Source organism: Ipomoea triloba, chromosome 3 (genome assembly GCF_003576645.1).
Source record: "Ipomoea triloba cultivar NCNSP0323 chromosome 3, ASM357664v1".
Classification (NCBI taxonomy): Eukaryota; Viridiplantae; Streptophyta; class Magnoliopsida; order Solanales; family Convolvulaceae; genus Ipomoea; species Ipomoea triloba.
In genome coordinates, this window is record NC_044918.1 from 11,924,915 (window position 1) to 11,939,573 (window position 14,659).

Here is a 14,659-nt window from a genome sequence, read left to right on the forward strand (position 1 = left end):
TGTTGGTTTATCTCGAGAGATGGCTCGAGAGGTTGAAGGTACTGGGATCAGTGATCCAGTACAAGGGGGTGCAGAAGAACCATGTGAGATGGTTCGAGAGATAGACTACACAGTCAGGATGGGAGATGATCTCTTGGAGCATAGTCGAGAGATCACAGCTCAGATAGACGAAGCAATTTCTGCCACTGAAATCATCTCTGATGGGCGGGATGACTTATATGAAGAAGTTTCCACTCAGTTGGCAGTGGAAGCACCCACTCTTGATGACTTCTCCAGGGTGATCAGGTGGATCAACTGGAGAACCAGTTCGTTCACTCAATTGATGAGTCAAGCAGCTGAAATGGAGGCAGAAGAGCAGTTTGCACTCCAGTGGTTGGGCATCTCCGAGATCCCAGCTCAACAACTGATGGATCTTGCCCACGAAACACGAGTAATGAAGCTGAACAGTGGAAGAACTGATAAAGGGAAGAGCATAGCAGTTGATGCACCAGAAGTTGAAGCTGAGCCTGAAGAAGATCCTGAAACAGAAGCTCGATTTCGAGAAGATATCAGGCTCGCCACTGCCATCTCCTTGGGACAGAATGTTGAATTCACGAGAGGTCCAGGAGAGACCTCTGGGGTTGCTCACGATGATATCGCAACAGCCACAATCCCACTGTCCCAAGTCAGTAACTCTGCTCTGGACGAACAGGTAGAAGCTTCGAGAGGTGAATCCGAGACCTCTGAAGCACTTCGAGTGGCACCCAACACTGTTCTACTCTTGCCACCACCTGCGTCCACACCCTCGATTGACAACGATGAGGCTCAGACAGTTCGAGAGGGTGTAGTTCCATTGCTCACACTGCCGGGTTTTCCTACTGCTCCTGAAATAATTATCATTCCAGACTCATCGGAGCAAACTGAAATGCAGTCCAATGAGCACTTAGAGCAGATTGCCCCAAGTCCTGCTGGTTCGAGGAGTACTGATGATACCATCGAAGGTGGAAACCGGGAAGCGCCTGACATGGAGCCACCTTCGAGCTTTGAACCCGGTGTCCCTGTGACCCCTCAGATACTTAATCGAGAGGTGGACTCGCAACTGCAAGTCATGGGTGGAAATCTAGAAGCACCCAAGTCCCCTCCGACAAAAGGTACGTATCGATCCTCTTCTCCTTCTACTTCTGATCATGATCAACAGGCCGCGCAAGAGTTCTTTGGCGAAGTACGTCAATTTATGGCTGATCAAACTCAGAAAATGGCTCGCTTTGAGCGCGTACTGGCCATTGTTCGAAATGCTGCACTACCCGTGGCTGGCACAACCGAGTCTCAGGCCAATCATGAAGAACTACTCGAACAGGCAGTATGGGCTGAGACTGCAGCACAGAAAGCTGCCGATGAGGCTGCTCTCGCCCGAGCAGAGGCTGCAAGTGCGAAAGCTGAACTAGCTGAGTTACGGGCAGAGCTGCGAGCCTTCCAATATTCCAGTGAACTTCGACAGGATGTGATGAAGGCCATACTCGATGACCTGTCGAACCAAGTGCCTGCCCAACTTCAAGCAATCTTCGAAGGTATGTCCATCCTTCTTTCCCGTGCTGATGATGCCAACAAGGGGGAAAATAAAGGGAAAAAGAAGGGGGATACAACAAGCAAGAAAAGGGCAGCAAGTGAACCAGCTGGACCACCTCCAAAAATACCAAGAATCATGAGCAAAGCAATGGAGGATGCTAAAAAGGCAGAAAACCTAAGGGTCCAGCGCACACTGGAAATGGAGAGAAGGAGAGAAGAGGACAGAGAAAGAAGAAGAAAAAGACAAGAACAACAGTCAGAAGAAGAAAGGAAGATAGATCTTCTCATGACAAGCTTTAAGTTTGGGAACAGAGAAGACACTGAACAAATTCTGACCCTGGAGATATTCAAGCTTCTGAAAACCACTGGGATATCTACACACAGTAATATGTCTCCAGAAGAATGCATTGCCTGGTGGAAAGATGGAGTAATTAATGGTGAGTTCGTGGGGGAAGCCTACAGGAACTACAGGCATCTAGATGTCACAGATGAATACTTAAGCCTGGTAAATCCGAAAGACCCCATCAAGACACGAGAAGCCATTAACAAGAAGAGGAAAGCCAACAAGAAGTAAGCTCTCGTGGTCCAAACTCCATCTTATTTCAATGTATTGATATCTATGTTGTTCTTAGTCTTATTTCTTTGAAACTTTTCTACTAAACTCTACTTTGTAAACATTCCCTTTTATAATCATATACATATCTTTTGCTGGGGGTGTTGCGTGAGTTCTATTATTCATGTTTTAGTAGAGTATTTGTCAAACTTACCATATGCGCTGAAAAATAAAATCTATGTTAATTCTTTCTATCAAATCAGCCATATAGAGTAAGTATAAGTGTTGGCATCATCAAAAAGGGGGAAATTGTTAGGAACATCATGTAATAGGTTTTGATGATACCAACTGTTAAGTAGAAATCCCCAAGTCTCGATACATAGGCAAAACGCTGTAAGTTCGACAAGTAAACCAAGAGCGAAAATACAACCGGGTAACTTTGAGCTCAACTCGGAAAATATTTAAGCTTGAGGTAAATTTGTTTGAACATCTTAGAAGTCTCGTGTGTTGTAATCATATAGACAGATCAGAAGAAAGCATGGGACAACTCTGGAGGAATAAGGGTCTGCGAGACATCAACTAAGTCTCGAGACATAAGCAGAGTTCGAGAGGTAGGACCTCTCGTTACAGCTATCTAGTTCGAGACATAAACAGAGTTCGAGAGATAGACCTCTCGATATTTGAGTACGAGACATCAAGCAATCAAGATATCAACCTTGGTCTCGATACACTAACAATTCTCCAACAAAGCTGAATGACGGTCAGGAAGCATACTTAAAGTTTGGAAAAGAAGAATATCATGGAGATAGAATAAAGAAGAGGTGCCGAACGTGAAGATTTCAAAATGAGCGGAAATGGATGACACGTCAGATTTCCACCCCAAACGGTCAAAAGGTGCACCAATGCTGAAGTGGTCTGATTCCCTACAAACAAGGAACAATGGGAATATAAAAAGAGTAACTTTTACCAAAAGACGAAAGTGGAGCATGGACTCAAGAAAGTGAACTATGGAATATTCACTACAAGACAAAGAGGTTCAAGTTACAAGATCACTACTCCATAAAATATGCTGAAAATATGCAAGACCCATGATCAGCATGGGAAACAAATTTCAAACGGAATAATTTTCCCTCCAACGGAATTATTCCTCTACTCTCATATATAAAGATGTGAAGACACAAAAAAAAAAAAGAGAGTTCGAAATTCTTAAGAGGTGTCCGTCTAAAACGTTCAAGTGCAAGTACTTAAATTTGGAATATCATCCTGATATTCAAAACAGCGAGAAAACACATCTTAGTGTTTAAGAGAGTTACAAAGCTTAAACTGTTACACATCTAGAAGGTGACCGAAGCTGCTCTACATCGAAGTTGATTCAACGATAGCTTGTGGTCAGATTGGAGCCTGTTACATTCAACTGTGACAACCAAAAAACACCTTGCTTTGGATTAAGCAAGAGAGGTGGAGTAACCTGGCAGCTGTCCAAGTGAAAGAAACCTGAGGCTTGACGCGGGCTTGGTGATCAAAGGTCAAGTGCTCGAGAGGTGGAGTAGCTGGAAACGGGGAGAAAGACCTTGGAGAGGTGGAGTAACCTGGGAGCTGTCTTGTGAAGATCCTGAGGCTTGACGCGGGCTTGGTGATCAAAGGTCAAGTGCTCGAGAGGTGGAGTAACAAGAAGCGGGGCGAAAAACCTTAGGCTTGAGGCGGGCTTCGTGATCAAAGCTCAAGCGCTCGATATTGTACTAAAAAGGGAAGTTTTTAGTGCAATCCTTCCAGGGAGTTTCTGGAAGAAGAGTGGACGTAGGCGGGTTGGCCGAACCACTTAAAAATCTCTCTTGCATTTACTTACTGCTTTTATCTCTCGCTAACCTCTCGATTGCACTGCATATAAACGCACTTCTCGAACTAACTTAAACTCGTGCTAACTAAAAGGGGATAACATTTCCGCTGCGCATAAAACTTTGTCTTCACCTCGTGAGGTATCAAACCTAAACATCCTAAGTTCAATACACACGAGAGGTCGAAAAGATTTGCAAAATCTTATACAAGTCTACCCCATCCCCTTGGGACCAACAGTTGTTAAATCCTATGAAGGGCTAATCCCTAGGATAGGGGCTAGGTAGAATGGAGATTTGGTATTAATGATCTAATTTGATGAATGAGTTTGATTTCTTTGGGGAAGGTTGAAATTGTGTGTATGTTTTGTATGATCTTGTTAGATCGAGGGCCCCGATCTCTTCAAGAGCTTAGGATCATCTCTTTGGCGAGATATCGCAAAGAGATGTAGCCCACTACCCACATCTCCCGCTCTCAATCTGAGAAGATGAGATCCGGAGGGAACTTGTAGATAAAGTGTTTGACAAAATTCCCCAACCGACTGAGGATTGGGAGCTTGAGTGTGACGCCACTCAGGACAATGTTCCAAACTCCTTCAATCATAACTCAACGGAAATCAATACTCTACTTTACGCCTCGAACCAATCTCCAAGATACTCTAGCCCCCATCCGCTTTTATTTACATTTATTTACTTTAAATCTTATCAATCTTTGCACCCTCACTACTTCCTTTCACCAATATCTAAATGTTCAACTTTCATGTTAACCAAACAACTCAAGATAGGAAACCCGTATATTCTCCAATTTGCCATCCGCGAGAGACACGACATCGGGGAGTTCATGACTCTTCGTTTTAACACCCTTCACATCCAACTCACACTTAACCACAACATCAAAATGGCGCCGTTGCCGGGGATGGCAAACGGTGAATTTAAAGTTTTAATATCTTGAATCATTTGTATAACTTGTTTACTTCATTCTCTTTTGCTTTGTCTTATTGCTATTTACACTTTCGCACCCAACTGTACACCACTTGCGCTAATCTCTGAAAGGAGTTACCTCTTGTGCTCCGATTCATTGTTTGGAAATTTGATTGCAGGACCTCTTTGACGCAATCATGGATCCATCTCCACCTGATGATCGAGCTTACCATAGTTATGTGCCATACGGAAGGAATCCTTACTATTCTTCACCACCCCAACAACCATATCCACCGCCTCAATACTATCATAATTACCCTTTTGCTTACCCACCTACTTTTCCATATCCAATACCTCCACCACCAATTTATTATCATGAACAAGCTTACGTAACACAGCATTTTCAACCCCAAAGATATCCTACTCATGAGATGCCTCCATATTACCCTCCAACGCACTTTGACGAGCCAAACAATCCAAGTTCTGAAAATTTTGCGAGCAGCGACCCATCCACGCGAGCCACACGCGTGTGTGCCGGCGTGGGAACTCACTGGAACAATCCCACGCCGAGTCACATGCGTGGACAGAGCCGACACATGTGCCTATTCTTCTACTTTCCCAGAACCGCCTCTTTCGCCTGAAAACAACCAATCCACCCTTGAACAACGCTTGAATGATTTTATACGAGAAACGAGGGAGGAGAATGCTAAACTCAAAGAAACTATCACTAAAGAGATGCTGGGAGAAATTCAAGAGCTTCGCCACGAAACACTCTCACTGCTCCAAACGATTGAGAGCACACTCGCAAAGATTATGGAAATGATCCAAGTCCAGGGAGAAACATATGTGAACACCGTAACACTGAGAAGCGGGAGAGCACTTCCAGAAGTTGTCCCACCTCCGCCACAATCTGTTCCGACAAAAGAACCAAGGATGGACAATGATGAGACTTCCAATGCCACGCAAGTTGAACGAGCGCTCGAAGAAAAATTCAAAAGGGAAGATATACAACCACAACCCTCTCGAAAAGGAAAAGAAATCATGCAAGAGCCACCACCTGTGCCGAAAGTGAAACTTCCATTTCCTCAAAGATTCCGCACTGACATCGACAACGCCAAGTATGATAAGTTCTTACAAATGCTACGTCAGCTACACATTGACATGCCATTCATTGACGCACTAGGAGAAATGCTGAGGTATGCCAAATTCCTTAATTAAAGATCTTTTATCTAACAAAAAGATATTGGTTGAAACCTCTACTGTTGTGTTAGGAGAAGAGTGTTCTACTATATTACATAAGGATGTGCCCCGGAAGTTAAAAGATCCGGGAAGCTTCACTATACCTTGTAATATAGGAGGCATTACTTTTAATAGAGCCTTGGCAGACCTAGGTGCTAGTATCAATCTGATGCCTTTTGCACTATATTGAAAATTGAATTTAGGAACTCTTAAGCCTACTCGCATGTGCATTCAGTTAGCTGACCGATCCACCTAATACCCTAGGGGTATAGTGGAAGATGTTTTGGTCCGAGTCGATAAATTCATTTTTCCAGTGGACTTTGTGATTTTAGATATGGACCCAGATGTGGAGATCCCTCTCATCTTGGGTAAACCCTTCTTGGCGACCGCTAGAGCTTTGGTAGATGTGGGGAAAGGCAAACTCGTTATCCGCGTAGGAGACGAGTCCGCCAGTTTTGACGTAACCAAAATTATGAAATATCCTCTAGATGGGGATGAATGCTTTTTCGTCGACTATGTGCATGATGAGATTGATTATCTATGTGAAGTGCCCAAAGCCAAGAGGCATGATTTTAATTGGGAATGTCCCATAGGAGTTAAGAATCGTAATGAAAATACTTTTGAGCATGAGCTTAACACTTTACATATTGCTTTACACCGAGAGGTTGATCGTTTTAATTTACTTGATAATGCTCGTATTTCTGAATTCGTTGAAAATATAAACTCTGTTGGTGAAGTTTCGGAGGAAAGGGTTGGAAATGATGGGGATGAATTTGATGAATTTGGGGAAGAATTTGATGATGGAAATGAGAAAAGAATGGAGAACAGCGAGATAATACAGGAAGGAGAGTTAAAACCTTTACCTGCCCATCTTGAGTATGCTTACCTCGGATCAGGGAAGGAGTTGCCAGTTGTCATCGCTACAGATCTTTCGGCCATACAAAAAGAACAACTGAAAGTAGTGCTGAAGAAAAACAAGGAAGCAATCGGTTGGAGGATGACTGATTTAAAAGGGATTAACCCGGCCATTTGCACGCATAAGATTCTACTGGAAGAAGGATCCAAACCTGTAGCACAACCGCAGCGTCGACTTAACCCGAACACATTTGAAGTCATGAAAAACGAGGTAATCAATCTTATGGATGTCGAAATGATTTACCCTATTTCAGACAGCGCATGGGTCAGCCCGACTCATGTAGTGCCCAAGAAAGGTGGAATCACAATCACTGAAAACGATGACAAGGAATTGATTCCCACAAGAAAGATAACTGGATGGAGAGTCTGCCTCGATTATAGGAAGCTCAACGAAGCCACTCGTAAAGACCACTTTCCATTTCCCTTCGTAGATCAAATGATTGAGAAAGTAAGTGGATATGGCTACTACTGTTTCTTGGACGGAATGAGTGGATACTTTCAAATTCCAGTAGCCTTGGAGGACCAAGAGAAAACAACATTCACTTGTCCGTTTGGTACGTTTGCTTACAGGAGAATGCCATTTGGTCTCTGTAACGCCCCTGCTACCTTCATGCGCTGCATGTTGGCTATTTTTGAAGATTTCATTGGCAATTTTATGGAAGTATTTATGGACGACTTAACAATTTTTGGAGAAACTTTCGAAGAGTGCCTTGGAAATCTAGAAAAGGTTCTAGAACGATGCCAGCAGATGAATTTGGCATTATCATGGGAGAAATGTTATTACATGGTCACAGAAGGAATTGTGCTTGGACATAAAATTTCGAAAAAAGGAATTGAGGTTGACAGAGCTAAGACAGCAATTATTGAAACCTTTCCACCACCGCACAATGTGACATCCCTGAGAAGTTTCTTAAGACATGTGGGATTCTACAGAAGATTTATTAAGGACTTCTCGAAAATCGCGAGACCGTTGACTAAACTATTGGAAAAAGATGCCATATTTGAATTAAATGAAGACGCAATGAAAGCATTCTAGAATTTAAAGGATGCCATGGTACATACTCCAATTCTTGTAGGACCAAAATGGGATCAACCTTTTGAGCTCATGTGCGACGCGAGCAATTTTGCTGTTGGAGTAGTGTTAAGGCAGAAAAATGACAAGAAATTTCAGCCTATTGCCTATGCTAGTCGAATGTTGACAAAGCCACAGCAAGCCTACACCACGACCGAGAAAGAACTGTTTGCAATAGTGTTTGCATTAGATAAGTTTAGATCATATCTCTTAATGTCAAAGGTCGTCATTCATCCTGATCATGCAGCTATCCGATTTCTTATGCCTAAGCCTGAAGCAAAGCCAAGACTGATCAGATGGATTTTGCTATTACAAGAATTCGACGTGACTATCGTGGACCGTAAAGGAGTTGAAAACAGTGCAGCAGATCATTTATCAAGGCTGGAGAATGAAAAATGACAAGATATGACTGGAGACGTGAACGAGTATTTCCCTGAGGAAAAATTGATGGGTCTCTATCTCACACCTTGGTATGCTGATCTGGCTAACTACCTGGTCGGGGGAGAATTACCAGAGTTCTTGGACACACATGCCAGGAGAAAATTAATAGCAGAATCTCGATTCTACTTCTGGGACGAGCCATATCTCTTTAAAGTCTGTGTTGATCAAATAATTCGACGTTGTGTAACAGAGGCTGAAGGACATGAAATTCTGGGGGAGCGCCATCGAATGGGCCATCACTCGGCAAATAGAACTACAAGAAGAGTACTTGAAGTTGGATTCTATTGGCCCTCAATATTTAGGGACGCTCAAATTTGTGTCAGAAATTGTGACAGATGTCAACGGACTGGGAACATCACTGGGAAATATGAGATGCAACAGAATTACATACTGGCATGCGAAATTTTTGATATATGGGGATTAGACTTTGCAGGACCATTTTCGGATTCCAAAGGTTTCAAATATATCCTTATAGCAGTGGATTACGTATCAAAGTGGGTTGAAGCAGAAGCACTTCGAAACAATGATGTAGGAGCGTAACAAGATTTCTAAAGAAATTATTCACAAGGTTTGGAGTGCCACGGATTGTCATTAGCGATAGGGGAACACACTTCCGGAATGTGCCCATGCGAAGATTACTTCAAAAGCAAGGAATACAACATCAGGGAGGAGTTCCGTATCACCCTCAGACTACCGGACAAGTTGAGAATGCAAATAGAGATATCAAGGCCATATTGGAAAAGACAGTGGCTCGGCATAGAAAGGATTGGATTGACAAACTTAGCGACACGCTATGGGCTTTTCGGACTGCTTATAAGACACCGATAGGGACTACTCCATACAGATTGGTATATGGAAAAGCATGTCATCTTCCGGTTGAGATCGAACACAAGGCATATTGGGCCATTAAAAAACTGAATGAAGATCTAACCATAGCAGGACAGGAGAGAATGTTTCAACTAAATGAATTGGAAGAATGGCGTTTGCTTGCCTATGAGACATCCAGATCTTACAAGGAGCGATCCAAGTTTTACCACGACATGCATATTAGGAAGAACAAAGAATTCACTAAAGGAGATAAGGTGTTGTTATTCAATTCCAGACTACGACTATTTCCTGGAAAACTCAAATCGCGATGGACAGGACCATATATTGTTACAAAGGTTTTTCCTTATGGAACTCTAGAGATCATGCATCCCGAGAAAGGAACTTTCAAAGTAAATGGCCACCAAGTCAAGAAATACTATGGGATGGAAAATGCGCAGGGGATAGTCCAGTGTTGCAGGCTAGTACCCTGGGATGCTGAGTAACAAGATCCTTATATCATTCTCGTCGGGCTAAAGACGTTAAACGTAGCGCTGATCGGGAGGCAACCCGTTATTTACTTTGCTTTGTTATTATCTTTACTTTATTCTGTCAAATAACCCACCAAGTTGAAATTCCCTATTTCTGTGGATTCTATATTTCCATGCAGATCTCGTTGCAAGAACATGAGAATCATCTATCTAAGCATTATGAGCGGTATGACGTGGGATGCTTACTAGGTTCTTTACCTCTTATCCCTCGTCTATTTATTATGTGAACCTCATGTTATCATTTTAAAATGTGGAAAAATGCATGTTTTGTTGTTTCTTTGTTTCATTATATTATAGGTCAACATCGAGGACAATGTTGGATCTAAAGTGTGGAAAGAGTTGTGCTTAAAATGAAAATATTTCTTAAACAAAGCGCTATCTCGTTTATTTGAAATATAATCAAGCCACAAGTATGTGTTGTTATTCATTCTATCTTTGGAGAATGCTAAATCTGTGCCAAAAAGTTTCCTCTTTGAATAACCTTGAAAGTACCCCTACCTCGACCTTTAAAAATTTGAATAATTTGTATGCTTGTGTGGTATTCGCCTCTTATTTTGTAAAGACCTTAGTTAAGGATCTCTCGAAGTGGGAGTGTGCAACCCCTAATTTCATAAAGATAAGTTGAGCGAAGCCCGGAATTGAATAATCATAGAATAGAACATGGGGCAAAAGGAGAGCTTTCTGTGAGCATTGAGTGAAATATCCCTTTTCCCAAAGTAAAAGGCATGAGGGGTTGTTGTTCGAAGAAAAGAGTAGAAAAGGCAAAAAGGCCAATCCCCGAGATAAGATACGAGGAAAGCCATCTCGCTAGGTGGTGAGTAACATAGTCTTCAAAGTACATAAATGTTATATCTGGAGTCGGTTGCTCACAATAAAATGGCCCTAGGAGATGAGAAAATTGAGATGAGGAAAGCAGCTTCGCTAGGGTTCAAGCACCCATTGCACTGTCTTCGAAAAAGCATGGAGCTCCATGTGAAGTCGGGTCGCTTGATGATGTTACTCTAGGAAGTGAGAAGAATGAGTTACCGCCCAAGCCACTGGCGGAGAGAGGCCCATGGATCTATTTTCACTTACTTTTATGTTGGGCTTTGGCGATAAGGGAGGCCGATTGATTAGGTTTTGTACATCCTTCCCACTAGGGGGATCAGCTTAAGGCCTTCGCACAATAAGAGGTGAATGAAATTTTGGATTGTATGCTTGACATTGTGAAAACTAATTTACTGTCCAATTTGTGACCAACAGGGGTTTTGCTTTGTTTGAATATTCATAGCAGTGTATGGCACATTTTTATCATTCCTTGAAGATATTGTGAAGGATTTCACATCTCCTGGAAGATTGTGTTTTGAATGAATGTTTATCATTGAGCATATCTTTAGCTTAGATACTTTTGGCATCTAAATGAGACGGCTTTGAATGTATAATTTGCTCGTGGACGAGCAATCTAAAGTGCGGAAACTTTGATAGACGCCAAAAGTACCTAATTATCTAGAACTAATTAAGTTGATTTCTTGCCAAAACAAAATCTTGAAGAATGCAATCACGTGTTTTCATGCTATTTTACTAACAAATTGCAAAAGAGTTTTGTGTGGAGTGTTTTGAAGGATTCCCACAGGAATGAAGGCTGAAATCAACCAAAGAGAGCATAAACCAATAAAAGGAAGAATCAAGCCACACGGGAGCACAAAAAGACCAAACCGGAAACAACAAAAGAGACGAAAACGAAGAAACCCACACCCACGAGCACCACCACGCATGTGAGCTGGCGTGGAATCATTCTAGTAACCATCCACGCCAGTTGACACGCGTGTGAGCAGGCGTGGGCGGGCACCAGAATCCTGTGTGATGTTTTAGTATTTAAGGGACATTACAGCTAGGAGGAGGGAGTCTTTTGTCAATTTTTCACTTCTCACTTTAGGTTAGGGTTAGATAGGATTAGGAGAAGGAGGAAGAGCTCCTTGGGGAAGAGAACTTGGATCTCCATAGCCTTGAGATCCTTTGGGTAAACACTTTCATTAAGACTTGTTTTCTCTTTGGACTTCTCTTACTTTTCCTTTTCCTTAAAGTTATTTGCTTTTTATCTTGATCTTGTAAATATGCTTTTCTATTTGAATGAGATGATGTTGTTAAAGCCTATGAAGGGCTAATCCCTAGGATAGGGGCTAGGTAGAATGGAGAATTGGTATTAATGATCTAATTTGATGAATGAGTTTGATTTCTTTGGGGAAGGTTGAAATTGTGTGTATGTTTTGTATGATCTTGTTAGATCGAGGGCCCCGATCTCTTCAAGAGCTTAGGATCATCTCTTTGGCGAGATATCGCAAAGAGATGTAGCCCACTACCCACATCTCCCGCTCTCAATCTGAGAAGATGAGATCCGGAGGGAACTTGTAGATAAAGTGTTTGACAAAATTCCCCAACCGACTGAGGATTGGGAGCTTGAGTGTGACGCCACTCAGGACAATGTTCCAAACTCCTTCAATCATAACTCAACGGAAATCAATACTCTACTTTACGCCTCGAACCAATCTCCACGATACTCTAGCCCCCATCCGCTTTTATTTACATTTATTTACTTTAAATCTTATCAATCTTTGCACCCTCACTACTTCCTTTCACCAATATCTAAATGTTCAACTTTCATGTTAACCAAACAACTCAAGATAGGAAACCCGTATATTCTCCAATTTGCCATCCGCGAGAGACACGACATCGGGGAGTTCATGACTCTTCGTTTTAACACCCTTCACATCCAACTCACACTTAACCACAACATCAAAATGGCGCCGTTGCCGGGGATGGCAAACGGTGAATTTAAAGTTTTAATATCTTGAATCATTTGTATAACTTGTTTACTTCATTCTCTTTTGCTTTGTCTTATTGCTATTTACACTTTCGCACCCAACTGTACACCACTTGCGCTAATCTGTGAAAGGAGTTACCTCTTGTGCTCCGATTCATTGTTTGGAAATTTGATTGCAGGACCTCTTGTAACCCCTTACCTATTTCGGTAAAATTAAGGTTCTAAAAATATTTCTTTAGGCTATAATATTCATGAGATGACCTCCCGATGCCTCAAAAGAATTATTATAAGTAAGGACAGTTAGTAATAAGCTGCGATCGTACGTCCCGGTCACGAACCGTAAAAATTTTAGGAATTTTGTTCGGACCCGTTTGTCCTAGGAAATGGATTTTTAGACACCATACTATTATTCTGGAATTTCCTATTTAATTAGATTAGCCCATAGCAGCTAAAAATTATTTGTGATCGTACATCGCAAAATTTCGCAGTGTACCGAACCTGGCCCAATTTTGAGTTCTAGACTGGAATAAATTTTTGGACTCGAGAATTATTTGAATTGAATTAGTTTCTACCGAGGATTCATCTGTTTTAATCCCAAGCAGTCTAAGTTAAGATATTTTGGATTATTTTATTCCAATTTAAGTTGGATCTTATCACATAAGCTTGGACTAGTCAACTAAGAGTGGAGTAGTTATAAGGCAATTTTTTTTCTCCTTTTTCCTTGTGGTTGCCGAAAAAAGAGGGGAGAGAAAGAGTGAGAGGATTCTTCATCATCTTCATCAACCTTCAAGACTCCATAGCTAACATTTTTTCATAAATCTCAAGATATTCGGTAAAACTCCAATTTTATTCGGTAGATAGCTTTATTTTTCATCCTAGAACATGAATCTAAGCTTAAATCTCTTAAAATCATGTGTTATGTGGTTGATGGAATTCTAGGGTTTTAAGGTGAATTGGGGGAAAATCATCCACAAAGGTCTCCTACAAAATTTGAAACCCGGTTGAGGTAAGGAATCCCTTTAATTGGTTGAGGTTGTTTAAAACTAGATAATTGATAGTTGGTTGAAATATAATGGACTCTAGGTGAAATCTTTGGGTATATGATGAATGTGTATGTATATATAAATTGTGTACACATTTGAGTATATGTACGTATGGTACAAGATATATATACATATTAATATGCTTTGTGTTCATATATATATATATATATATATATATATATATATATATATATAATGCATATGTACGTGTGATGTATATATATATATATTATAAATATTATGTACCCATTTTATGGGCAAATGTAGTGTAGTATATGCATATATGTGTTTATGCTTATATATATATATAGGAAACTGTATGAGTATATATATGTACATATACACGTGTGGTGTGAGTGTAGCTAAGTTATATATATATATGTACATATAACTATGTATGTGTAATATATATTTTTATAGCTATTAGGTATATATATATTATATACGTGTAGTATAGTATATATATATATATGTATAATTCATATAGGTGACTTATGTATATATACTTGAAAATCGTGTATATATGTACATATATGGGTATGTATGTGTTAATAAAATGTCGTATTATGTATACAAATGTGGTAAAATGTCACCTTGGTGTATAGTATATGGTATGTATAACCCACGATTATATATGTAGTTAGTGAGAAAAATAAATATATGTTATGTGTTATGCATGTGTTGAAGTTGGGAAATGTATATGTTATATACATTGAGATGTATGTGTCAAATGTGAGACTTATGTGATAAATGTAGAGTTGGCAGTATAGAGTAGTTACACTTGAACTACTTGTGTGAAAGGATGTTAGTGGATCACCCAAATGTTTTGAAAAAGAAAAGGAGAATTTTTGAATTAGGGTAAAAAGAGAATTAATTCCCGAGTTTTGGGATGGACCCAAGTAGGTCCAAAATATTTTCAATGTAAGAAAAGGGAAAGAGTAGA

At 40.8% G+C, this 14,659-nt stretch overlaps 1 protein-coding gene across 1 annotated transcript; it reads left to right on the forward strand.

Annotated features, from left to right (window-relative positions):
• The first annotated feature begins 9,144 nt into the window (after positions 1-9,144).
• On the forward strand, positions 9,145-10,062 carry LOC116012911. Its single transcript, XM_031252582.1, has 3 exons — positions 9,145-9,470; positions 9,621-9,824; positions 9,993-10,062. Exons 1-3 carry the CDS (start codon positions 9,145-9,147, stop codon positions 10,060-10,062), a joined length of 600 nt encoding a protein of 199 aa, XP_031108442.1.
• The last annotated feature ends 4,597 nt before the right edge of the window (positions 10,063-14,659 follow it).

What these genes read in the sequence shown, in the direction of transcription:
- LOC116012911 (XM_031252582.1), top strand. Translation starts at nt 9,145, where the DNA reads ATGCGAAGATTACTTCAAAAGCAAGGAATACAACATCAGGGAGGAGTT. An exon ending in ATAGCAGGACAGGAGAGAAT is followed by an intron (nt 9,471 to 9,620) that starts GTTTCAACTAAA and finishes ATTCAATTCCAG; the next exon opens with ACTACGACTATTTCCTGGAA. An exon ending in CTAGTACCCTGGGATGCTGA is followed by an intron (nt 9,825 to 9,992) that starts GTAACAAGATCC and finishes ATTTCCATGCAG; the next exon opens with ATCTCGTTGCAAGAACATGA.